The sequence below is a fragment of the Anopheles maculipalpis genome, chromosome 2RL, assembly GCF_943734695.1.
Source record: "Anopheles maculipalpis chromosome 2RL, idAnoMacuDA_375_x, whole genome shotgun sequence".
Lineage (NCBI taxonomy): Eukaryota > Metazoa > Arthropoda > Insecta > Diptera > Culicidae > Anopheles > Anopheles maculipalpis.
In genome coordinates, this window is record NC_064871.1 from 14,233,167 (window position 1) to 14,245,827 (window position 12,661).

The 12,661-nt window shown below is 45.1% G+C and overlaps 3 protein-coding genes across 4 annotated transcripts in view; 1 reads left to right on the forward strand and 2 right to left on the reverse strand.

Annotated features, from left to right (window-relative positions):
* LOC126559185 (signal peptidase complex catalytic subunit SEC11A) overlaps positions 1-12,661 on the forward strand; it is a 368,048-nt gene that overhangs the window by 68,114 nt on the left and 287,273 nt on the right. The window lies entirely within an intron of this gene.
* Positions 1,584-8,240, reverse strand: LOC126560117 (uncharacterized). The gene is made up of 10 exons (XM_050216279.1): positions 7,615-8,240; positions 7,246-7,541; positions 6,877-7,163; positions 4,768-4,818; positions 4,535-4,709; positions 3,802-4,021; positions 2,573-2,739; positions 2,388-2,499; positions 2,016-2,314; positions 1,584-1,951 (listed from the first exon to the last, which is right to left on the reverse strand). Exons 1-10 carry the CDS (start codon positions 8,139-8,141, stop codon positions 1,620-1,622), a joined length of 2,466 nt encoding a protein of 821 aa, XP_050072236.1. The 5' UTR covers positions 8,142-8,240; the 3' UTR covers positions 1,584-1,619.
* LOC126559834 (CLIP domain-containing serine protease B9-like) lies at positions 8,868-10,758 on the reverse strand. The gene is made up of 4 exons (XM_050216007.1): positions 10,621-10,758; positions 9,605-10,115; positions 9,256-9,545; positions 8,868-9,170 (listed from the first exon to the last, which is right to left on the reverse strand). Exons 1-4 carry the CDS (start codon positions 10,706-10,708, stop codon positions 8,872-8,874), a joined length of 1,188 nt encoding a protein of 395 aa, XP_050071964.1. The 5' UTR covers positions 10,709-10,758; the 3' UTR covers positions 8,868-8,871.

The following is a 12,661-nucleotide window of genomic DNA, read 5'->3' on the forward strand; positions in this document are numbered from 1 at the left end:
CTCGTAATCACACTGATGAAGATGCCTGACCAATACGCCGGCGTTCGATGGCGTTCGTTCCGCAACACGTTGCAGCTCAATTTTACGCAATCGTTTCACATCGTGCTTGGTGTACTGCTGTTGGTTGGCAGGGAGGTATTGATATTGTTGTGACAAGGTTTTGATTGAAATTGAAAAATAGACATTCGAAGGGTTTAGGGTAAATTGTTTACAGTTCGGTTTGGGAAGTAGCTTGCACAATGTTGACGTTAGTTTCGACAGGTTTGACTTTTTCTCCCGGATTGCAAAGGAGAAGGCAGACTTGGCAAGGCGTTTCTTTCGGATTTCATCAAACGGAGGGAATGGGATGAACTAGTTTACAGCAGAGATTTGTGGGTGGTGTATAACATTTTCAATCCATTTAGTGCCTGATTTGTTTATAAACAGTCGCATGATGGGGTGACCGGGTGATAGAGGCGCTGGTCAAATCCTATTCGGACCGTTCTTCCGTAGAGAATGGACTTGACTATAAAACGACTTTGTTATCATCAAGTCTAGTAAGCCATTCGATGGCCAGCGTGACATAAAAGCAAGAGCAAGAAGAAGATGAAGAACAAGCAGAAGATGTTTAAAGAATAAATTTCTATTAGGTTATACATTTATTGATTCCCTTTGTTCTTTCCTTATGAGATACAATTTGATTTCACATTGCTCCACTATCCGTTTTTGATTCTCGGAAGGCTCGGATCGGGGACAAATTCTTGCCTGATATCCTGATGTAATTTTCCTTAAGTTTAACCCATTACCTGAGTATATATTACGCAATGTAACGTGTATCTGGCACTTTGTAACCTTAGAGCTGCCTATTTCAATAAAAATATAGCATTCTATTTGCAAAATATGTCTTTTTGTTATATTTTTCCTCAAGAAAATTCGCATGCCGACAACAATAAACGTCTTGAGCAACCAACCATCACTGGGCGAGATTTCCAGCTGTTTTCCCTTGAGGACGATTGCTACTCCTGCAACGATTTGACACACTTTCGCGACGGCCATTCAATGGTGTAAAATCGATCGAAACCAGGACATGAAAGGATTCATGTTATTTTTCGCACACTCAAACGCCACACAGCATGTGGAGAGTGTGCACCTTGGATCATGCTGATTACAGAGTGAAAGTAAAACAGAAGGAACAGTATGTTTTCTGTTAGGCAACAACCGAAACATGATGTACTCTGTAACTCGAAGGATTGGATGCTGTGACCTTGTGCCACTCGGAAAACTCTTTGCTGAATCAAAGGTCAAACGCACCGTGTCTCAGCAGGTATCGAGTATGTACGATGAGAAAATGTTGCTTTTGTCCCGAGCACGAAGGATTATTTAGACTTATTTAGCTGTATAAACTAGATTTAAGGCAGCCTTGCCCCCTATTTGTGGCTTGAGTAATCCTTCACATTTTACCCAGTACAGTTGGAACTTTTGCTCAAACAGGGCGTATTATACAGGATTACACTATTCGACCGTCCCACCGATAGCTTACGCTCAGCTCACAAAGGGTTGTTGCAACGGATTCAGCTTACTATTTATTAGATTAAAAACTAAATATTATTGTGACGATTTGACGTCGACGATCATATCCCTCAAGCAGACGTATACATTTTAATCCATGGCAGATAGTGATGAACGTTGGTGTACACTCCAGGCAAACCCTCGACACCACAGCCTCTCACGCCCAGGCTCACGATGCCCGTTATGTACCAGATGCCACGCTGCATATCGTAGCTCATCAGCGGCGAACCACTATCGCCCGCACACGTATCCTTAGCCCGTTCGCCACCAGCACACATCTGGCCCGGCCCGAGCGAGAAGGACCACGGACGGAAGGATTTGCTGCATTTGTCTCGCTCGACGTACGGCAGGCTAAGCTTCAGCTTGATCGGACTTAGCACATCCGGGCCAAGATTGTCCTTGACTAAAAACAAATAACATTACATTAAAAACAAAGAAGCTCCATTAAACGCTACAACCCTACTCACAGATATCCGTGCGACCCCAGCCTGATACGCTGAGCTTCTTGCCCGGAGTAGCACTAGATTCAAAGTTTTGTTCCGGCAGGCAAATTGAGCGCAGAAAATCGGTAAATGGTGGCGTTTGCTCGATCCGAATGAGTGCGATATCGTGCTGTTGATTGCTAGACTCCGAATCATATTGCGGGTGTGGTATTATGGCTTGCGGTGGTAAATCGATCATATCATCCGAACAGTCCTTCAGGTTGTTCTCGTACACACAGTCCGGATTGGTGTGGATGTTGTACTCTCGCAGCCGCACAAACTTCCTGTAGTGAAATGGATAAGAAAACAAGACTAGTAGGTGGCAAAATATCGTTTACTAAACTAGTTCACACTTACAGTCGTCCCTTCGTTTGCTGGAAGTTCTTGCCGGTCACGCAGTGCGCTGCAGTGATCACGTACGTACGACTTATCAGCGCTCCCCCACATCCCTGCGTCGGTACATTGCTTTCTACCGAGAGAATGAATTTATATATTTGGAGATAGTACAGTAGAAGCTGCATGTCAGCAGAGCTTGCACTTACCCCGCTCGTACAACAGCATTGCCATCCACGGAAACTCGTCGATTTCGGCCAGCTGACCGCCCCGTATTTTCGCCACATAGCTCTGTATGCCACAGGAATCTGCATCGAAAGCGATACGGCTTGCCACCCGGTTCTTTGGTATCATTGTCTCGTTTACGTTAGGTTCGCTGGAAAGATGGGCAAATAGGTTCAGTAAAACAACATCAACAGAGCGAGTGAGTGAAAGCTGCTTTTTTAACAATTCGAAACATCAACTAGCAAGCAAGCCTGCAGTGTGTAATCAGGCACTGTTGTGTAAGATCGACCAAAATTCATCAATAGTACTTAACCGCTGAATGGTTCAAAAGTCACTTCACGGCTAATCGAGTTACGCTCCGCTGATGTGCCTTATCGCTGTATGCCCTAGAAAGATGGAGTAATTCATAAACGCGCCGCACTCAACGCGACCCCTGCGGTAGCCATTTCCTAACCGGCACCGGCCAGTATCCAATTTGCTATTCGCTGAATGCACATGTTTATGTACTTATTAGCAAGTGTACAGACTTTCTTTACGTGGAAGCTAATCGCACGCATTGACGTGCAGGACCGGGATGCATTGGCGTCATCTGATGATTAATCCAATAACAAATGATCGTGTGGCTGTGTGTGTCGCAAAGTATATATTAACCTTGACAAGGGAACCACTATTGAACTCACGATATGTACGTCACAGTGGCTCCAGAAAGTCTGCAGCAATAATCACGTGCAAAGATCGCGTTCGCTGTGTTCCTTCGAGCGTTATGGGTAGTTTCATTGTCTTCAAAAAGCATTATTATTATATTTCATTTGGGATCTGGGAAGAAGCTATAAATAACAAACGAGGATCATAGAAGCGGGTAAAAAGTGATTCAGCTCGAATTTGCTACAATGTGGCAGCTTATCCACATTGCCCATGAATCCCCCGGCTAAGCTATCAATCAATCGATCGTTTTGTGTGGTCTTTTCTTCGACTCTAGGCAATTAGCTAACATGTGCCATAGAATTCCCCCTCGAATAGGTAACGATAGCAAAAAAAAAAAAACGAACAAAACTCCCCACACAGTTTCAACCTGCTACCCAGCAAAGAAAGACATCTTAAAGCATCTATCATCATACCTGCACGAAATTTTTCGTTCGCGAGAAAGGCATCAATTGCAATTTCGCTTTCCTGATATTGATAAGCAAGTTTCACCAAGTGTAAGTGTACTTACAGATATACGTCACTGTTGCGAGGGCAGCACACGTACGGTACCGTTTCCGTTCCATTGCACTGTATCTGTTTGATGAAGCTAAAGCGCTCGATCGAGCTCAGGCTGGACACATCGTTGATCTTTCCATAGGCGGCACATTCCGCCGGCGGCAGACATACGCCCGGATTGGGCTCGTTTGGAATGTCGCACAGGCGCACCGAATCCCAGACGGGTCGGTCCTCTGTTGGCAGATTGGGAAGAAGAATAGCAATTAAAAACGCCATCATCGGCTTCTTCTTTCGGCATAAAGCAGTCGTATAATTGAGGGTTTTTGGATCGTATCTCATCTGAACCGGATCTGTGTCGATCGTGTGTAGTGTGACCGATCAGCAAAACCGAAACCAAAAATCGCTTATGATAGCAAAGTTTACGGTTCATCCAACTTGCTACTTCACAGCGAATCATCCACGGCGTCAAACGAACGGCGTCCGAAATCCATAAAGATTCCTTTCTCTGGACAGCATCACCCACCGTTAGACCAATGGAATGCATCTCAGCGTGTTATAACTTACGAAACAGAGACAAACAAAAACAAAAACCACCGAGCCACTGAGCCACCGACCACAAAGTTTGCACCAACACTTTGCGCCGGAGGGGTCGCTGAATGCTGGACCGGAAATGGTGAGCATACTTTTTCGTTAGCACATTCACGAGGTCGCCGATCCGCTACACACTGTCACCTTTTCTTGCTTACCCGTGTCAATCGCCGCACCGAACGAAACCGGCGGCAGAACCGCGAGCGTACAACCGCAAACCAGCAGCAGCACCACGAGTGGCATGATCTTGACCGAGACACTTTCCGTTAGCGAATAGAACGTCGATCGCGCACGAGCAGCTGATAAAGCTTCCTTCTCCCGGGGCCCGTGCGGCTAGCTCCCGTGGGTCGGTAGCTCAGCATAATCAAAACGGCATCGCGGCGGCTCTCACCTCACCACGGCTGTTGCGTGTGGCGGTTTGGGCGAGTGGCATCATGTGCGACTATGCGGCACAGGAGTGTCAAACATTGCTTAACAGATGATTTTTATGCTTCAAATTTTTTGTTGGAACCCAGTTCAGTTAGAACAAATTTTCAGTTGGGAACTTCAATTGCTCTTGTTGTTGAATGCATTTGCTAATTCAGTACAATATGGTTAGGCATGGTTAGTTTCGTGGTCAAGGCCAAGGTCAGATTGCCAGGTCAGTTTTAAATTTTTTTCTCAACTAGAATTCATTCTAAAAATAAACAAAAGAAGCCAAAAATGGTACACCAAGGTCTCTGAAGGTTATACTGTCCAAAAAATGGAATAAAAAACTATAAAATAACATTGGCACGACGAAACAGTGTATTACAGGGTTGTGACACATATCCACTTTTGAATCACTCAGTGGAACTTTCCAAATAGATGGTGTATAATTGAAAGCACTTGTGGATGTTTTCAACTAGAGAGGTGGACGATCCATTTTTTGTTTCAAAATGGAACGGAACGGAAGCTTTTCAGAAAGAGATGAGGCGATGCTTGTAGACTTAATTTAATATACGACAAAAAGAAGTAAGAGTAAAGGTTAACATTCTGCTAGGTAGCAAAATGTAGGTACAAAAACCTAGTTTGTGATCTTATTTAAACCGAGGTTCGATCGTTCCCTTGGAAGAACGGAACGAACTTACAATGTTTGGAATGAAAGTTATGGGAGATTGGGGAAATATTTCCCTAAATTATTCTACAAACCCATTATATGGATCGATACCCTGTATGTTCACTAGTCTAAAAACTTAATGATACTGCATGCTGCTTACTTTCACATCAATATTCCTTCTTCTTTGATCGTCAGCCCCTCTGACAACCCTGTCGGCGAGTGCCTTACTGTTGTGTTTGTGTGGGAATTTCCTTACCGGGAATCGTCTCAATAAAGTCTTTTTTGCCTTTTTTTCCTACCATCTCGAACAAGATCACCTCCCACCGATGGAAGATCAGGTGAACGCGAGATCCGTTTTGCGAGAAACTCCCTACCCATCCACCAGCCAGTATTTGTCGTCCATACAAAACAGACGCACTGCCGCGTGGGACTCACCCGCCGTATGCAGTCGGATCGAGCCCGCGCTTGTACTTCTTGCAGGGAGTCGTGCAGAGAGCCTGAAACACTGGTTGGGTAAAAAACACTGATCACAACTTCGTATGTATATCCCCACGTAGCTTGTTACCGGTTTAGTGATTTTTACATCTATTTCGCTGCGCGTACAACATACACACGTGAGCCGGGTACGTACCTCTCGGGGTAATACCTTAATGGGACGGGGAATTCCCGACGCCACTGACCTGTGCCACCCATGCTGCGATGCGTACTGCTGCGGAGATGGATGATATGTTTTTCTACTTTACATGTGCTCCATACGACGCTCCTGCTCAATGCGCGTAGTCGATTGCTCGTAGACAGTTGTGCGGGTGTGCTAAGTGCTCAGGAACTCAAGAGTGCTGTGTGCGAGATTTCTTTGCTAGCATACAAACATGAAGCGCAAGAGGTGGGTATTTCTAGTCTCATGGTCAATTATGTGTTATGGGAAAGTAGACGGATCCATGTTTGGAGGAAATTCCGTGTACCGAGTGATAAGAAATATTGATGGCAGACAAAAAGTAATATAGCTCCTTATCGCTCTCTACTATTACGGTGCTTATGTTTAAAAAACTTGTAATTTATACTTCCCTTGAGAGAATTTTAATCAAGATTGTGAGGTTCGTGCAAAATCTATGCTAATCGGCCCCTGCCATGAATGCAAGATGGAGCATCAATTAAGCATTCGTTTACAAACAACGGTCGCTTGTCGTCAAAACAAAACAAACATCCACGAGATTGCGTAAGTATGAATGTGTATGTTTCATTTGAAGCTTTTTTATTGAACAACAATCAGAATTTGCATGCTGCTGGTTTTACTTACACTACGTGTAGAAAATATCTCACACACAAACGCATGTAAATACATTCAAGTGTTTTATCAAACTTAATCTCTATTTAAACATTCGATCTTCCAACAGTCGCATTTTAAGCACCCAGTCACACTCAACGACGAATGTTTTGTCGAATCCAGTCCAGATAAGACGACACTCTTGTGTACACTCCGGGCCAACCCTCTAGGGCGCATTGATTGCCGAAAGAAATAACACCCTCCTGTATCCAGTAGAACCTTCGCACCATCAATGGGCCTCCGGAGTCTCCACTGCAGGAATCGATCCCGAACACCCCACCGGCACACAGCTGCTGCTCAATAATTTCGATGTTCTTCCATTTCTTATCGCACTCCTCCTGTGCGAACACTGGGAACTGCGCTTTCTTCTTGATGCCGCTGTGACCTGGTGGTGGAAAAATTGTATAAAAGGACCATGGATATTAGCCTGCTTCCCAGTGGTACAAAATGGGAAGGTCACAACTTACGCTGCCGACCAGTATGTCCAAATCCAACGGCTGTAACGTTCAGATTCGGGCTGGTAGGTGTAAAGTTATCCGGCGGCAGACAGACTGGTGAAACGAAATTGTTCATGGTGGCGTCCCGATCGAGACGGATCAGTGCGATATCATGGTGTTGAAATGGTCCATTCTTGTCGTAGCCGGGATGAACGATTTGTGCCTCGATGGCAAAGTTCTGAGGTGGATCCGCACAGTTATACGTATTGCCCTCCTCACAGTCCGTCTCAGTAGCAGTGTTATAATCTCCGAGACGCACGTTTACGCTGTAACATAAAAAGCAAGAGCTCGGCTAAATATTTAACCTCTTCGTCGAACGCTCACACAAGTCTCACTTACAGTCTTTCGCCTTCGTCAAGCTTCTTGTTCGCCAGACAGTGAGCCGCCGTCAGCACGTAGCGTCCGTTGATCAGTGAGCCACCGCACTTGAACGCTCGTTCGCCCTTCTTCGACTCGTACTCCAACAGTGCGTACCAGGGAAACTCATCGATCGCCGTATAATTGCCTCCGACGATTCGATCCGCGAGCGTATCCAGTCCACACTCGAACGCTTTCGGATTCGGCAAACCGTCGCGCACTGCTGTCGGATTGCGTTCCATCGTTGTGACCCCATCCGGACAGCAAATTGTCACATCTTTAGTTTTGCACTGCAGCTTCCGCAGAAAGTCGATCTCGTCCTCACTCAGCACCCGGTCGGTGTTGAAAAATTCGTCCCGAACGCTTGGACACTGTTGCACCGGCAAACACATCCCATCGCGATGATCTGGCGTTCGGCAAGCTTCTTGGCCCGAAACAAAAACAGCATTATCGCTAACCAATGCTGCAAGGAATGGCACAAACAACACGAACTCTATCACTTTTGCCATGACGATCGTAACGCCAAGCTGAACCAAGATCAACTGATAGCTCCGCTCGCCGAACGATCGCACCAGTCTCCCGACGGATGGAATCTGTTCAAGGTGATGCAGTGGAAACAGGTTGCTGACAGGCTCACGCTGTATTAGTGAGCCTGATGACCATCGAAGTGATAGTTGGCATTTGGCAGAGGTATTTCCCAGCTACAACAGACACCCATACACAGGAAAGGGTGCTTGATTACAAGCACGCGGAAACAATGCATTTACATTGGCAGAATGATGCGAATATGGATGCGTATTACGTTCGGAAACGTTGGGGAGGAACAGACATGGAAGCTTAGCACGAATATTGCATACGATTTCTTTTATTGTCATGTTTACTAAAAGATAAACAAACATCAAAACATCCTTTATACTATCACTTTAAGTTATCTACTGTTGAACTGCTGATCCATAGTTTAATGGTTTAGTATTCAGCACAAATGGGAAGGAGTACATTTTTTCTTTCTTTTAAAGATCATATCTGATCAATTACTGAGGAATGAGCAGTGTACTAGGAAACGTGCTAACAGGCGTCATTAGATGTTCGTCATTACCTTTCCTCACCTTTCATAGGCTTGCACTGAATGCAATATAAGATATTAACTTTCTAATGTTTTCTCAAACTCCTACTTTAGAATTATCCCAATATGTTAATAATTATCCCATTGCTCTAGCAAATATCATATAAAACTCTCCCTTACGCCTTAATGTTACTTCTCACCCAAGCCATATATGCTGGAACGTGCGTGTAAACTCCTGGCCAGTCCTCTAGCCCACATCGGTTACCGTAGGAAACGATTCCCTCCAGGTACCATACCTTCTGGAGCTTCATCAACGGACCACCGGAGTCACCGTGACACGAGTCCTTCGCAAACTCACCGCCAGCACAGATCTGATTGGTCGTTATCAACGAGTTCTTCGTCATGTACTTCTCCCGACAACGATCGTGATCGTACACCTTGATGCCCAACTTCTGCTTGATTACACTGCGACTTCCTGTAGGGACGTGACGTACATGACAAAAAAAAAAAAAATCAGTTTGTGATTCGTTCAAGCTTGTAGATGTAGATGCTGCACCCACCTTTCAGCGTACGACCAAACCCGGTTACAAAGTTAACTTCACCCGCTTTTGATGCTCTGAAGTCGGCCAACGGCAGACAAACCGGTTGCACAAAATCCGTATACACGATCGACCTTGCCAGCCGCACCAGGGCTATGTCGTGTGCGTGAGCCATCTGCTCGTACTCCGGATGAACGATGCTCGATTCGACTGCCGCATCGATTGGTGGATCTGCACAGATTTGCTCCTGATCCTCCGTGACGCAATCAATGTCGGTGTTCGTGTTGTACTCGCCCAATCGTACGGCAACGCTGAAAATTTTAGATTCCATTAGGCGGAAGATCTACAACCGTGTTCCATGTACACTTACAGTGTGCCCTCCTTGCGTTCCACCTCGCCAACCACACAGTGGGCAGCGGTTAGGACATACCGCTGATTGATTAACGATCCACCGCAGCTGTATTTTCGCTCGCCTTTCCGATTTTCGTACTGCATCAACGCCAACCAGGGAAACTCGTCGATGTCCGCATTTTCACCACCGTATATTCTCATGCCAATGCTAACGCCACATTCGTTCTTTTTCGGATTCGGCAACAGACCACCGACGAGCTGATCGAGCACAGCATCGCTGGTCGGTGCCTGTGTGGTGGTAGTAGCAGCCTGCTCGGCAGGACCGGCCGGAGATGGCACAACTGGTTTGGCACCATTTCCGGGGCAGCACACGAACGGTTGGCGACCACTTGTGGCGCCAGTGCACTGAGACTTGCGTAGGAATTCGCGTTCCTCCCAGGTGAGGATTCGCTGCTTGAAGTAGTCCAGTATGCTGTCACACTCGTAAATGGAAATGCATCGTCCCCGCAATCTTGTCGGTGTGGTACACTCTGTTAGAATAAAATGGGAAGAAATCGTTTAGTTCACTATAAACGCATATTTTTTTAATTTTCCCCACACACAAACAAACTGAATAAAACAAGCGATTAGAACAGAGATGTGATTTTTGACAGTTATTTGTTATCACTAGCACGTCCTTGATCTCCAGCATTTCGAATCTTCACGAATCACACGCACACACACAGAGTATATCAGCAAAAAAGCCCGTTACACATGGTTGAAGCCACACAGGTTCCTACAAGACGATCGGTGCTCGCTACAACATTGTCTCTGATTGGGTCACTCATTTTTGCTTGCATCATCTTTGCCAACTTTGATTCGCAGAGCGCTATAATCGAACGTTACGACAAAAGACCCCAAACAGCTGTGCAAATATCTTACAAACGGCACAGGAATTCGGCCAGACCTGAAATACAGGTTTGTCGGCACGCACAGTAACACATACGGGCGCGCGCACTCGGTTCTCACGATCACAAAACGCCGTTGAGGACTTACGTAGCTGTTGCTGCTGATGAGAACCTCCAATGTGTAGGGCGAACAGAACCCAAGCCGTAGCCCAAGCGGCTCGACCGTAACCGATCATAGTGCTTCCGGCTTCCGGTACACTGTCTGTGGTTCGTCCTCGCGCTACACCGATCGCAGCAGCAGTGTTAAAGGTCTACTTCGCTTACAGCCCTCAAGACGCTCGCCGATTGAAAGAGGTTCGTTGGCACCGGTCACTCAAGACGCAACCGACACGTTCGAGCACCGATTAGCTACTAATAGCAACTTCACTGCCAAACCGACCGATTCCTCGATCGGCAGGAGCGAGTTTTAAGCCGGCAAACGAAACGCGTAACGGTCGCACACCGAATACTGTTTGACCGTTGGCCGCTAACTGACAGGATGACACACTGACAAAGCTGTCTTGCCGCAATTGTAACAGTCGGTAATACCTAGCAAGAACAATATCTAATTTTCTTTATTATCAGAGGAAAATCCGAACGGTTAAGCACACACTAGGTGAGTAAAATTGGGGATGTACCGCACGTCTACGCAGCGAATTGGGAACGTGTTGATTGATAAGCTTCTAGAACGAGAGATTTGTTTTGTGTACATCCCAAGCGACAATTGATACACGCCATAAAACACACACGAAAACTCGTCTTTAAAAAGCAACTGCCTATCATCATGTACTCATTATTCACTTGCCGTACCTCATTTAGCAAACAAGCTTAGGGTTTTGCATATTCATACTATAGCAGCAGAGCTCCTCCAGCAGGTGTTTGTTTTGCTTTTCAAAAAACCTGCTTCCGCGTGAACAGTACGTCGAAGAGCATTAACCAGACAAGTACAAGGTAAACGCCGCGTACGAACAAGTAGCTCGACGAGTCGCACGTTTAATGCGGCATGACTCAACGTGCACCGATGGACCGAGCTCGATCGTTGCAGCGTCTATTGCATGGGTTTAATCACATTTGGTTGACGTTTTGTGATTTGACCAAATAATTCTAATATTAAGTCTACACTGTCAACACTTTTTCACTAAAACTAATATTTTTTGTAAACACAAAAACAAGTAACTATGATTCATTAGTCATTACGTAATAGAAAAAAAGTATCACTTAATCCACTATACTACCGCCAACAGCATTAGCCGATTGTTTATCACTTTTTGCACTGTAAATCTGCATTTTTTTCTTATTCTAAAACTTACTTAGCCCACGCATTTGGAACACATTGAAAGTCTAAATAAGCCCTACGCACACAGAACGAACCAATAGATAAGATTTATGAGATCTTAACGTCGGGTACCTTCAACGCACACAAAAACAACGAAATCCTTGCTAGGGTATAATGAAAATGTTAACACTTTTTTTCCACAATCAGCTCGAAAAATTCTAATTAGTTTTTTTTGCTGTTTTTCTTCTTCCTGTTTTTTTGGTGTTCTTTGTCGGAGAAGTTAATTTCCTAAAAAGCACAGGAACCAATGATTTATTGTAGCACGGGGTAATCTGCTTAGTTCATATTTCTTCTGCTATTCCATACTGATATCCTTACCATCCGGAATGCTGTTCTTATAGGCCTGTTTCGGATGATTGTGATAGTACTGTTGGTAACCAGTGCGTTCCGAATGAAGTTTTCCAGCCTCACGCAAACGCTCGATGAATGGATCGTCTGGAAAATGAAACGCCCCGGCTAACGTAAGCGTGGAAAGTAAAATCAACCAGCTTGAAGAACCCATTCTTCAACAAAAGTAAAGCAATACGCTTCGGAAACGGTACGCTACCGACCGCAGTCATCACAAGACTGTTTGATAATACGAAATTCAAACTTCGTTGTACCGGTATCGCTGGATGAAGTAGTTTGAAACAACCACAAATAAAAAAAAAACTGCTACTTTAAACCTCCAAGACCGGTTTGAGCCGTTTAACGATATCGACATAATCATTATCAAAAATGCTAATTCATAATGATATGAGCAAGAGCGTTGTGGAGGCAGCAATTTTTCAAAAGCGTTTGGAAGAAATAAAATTGTCGGTTTTTGCATAAGAAT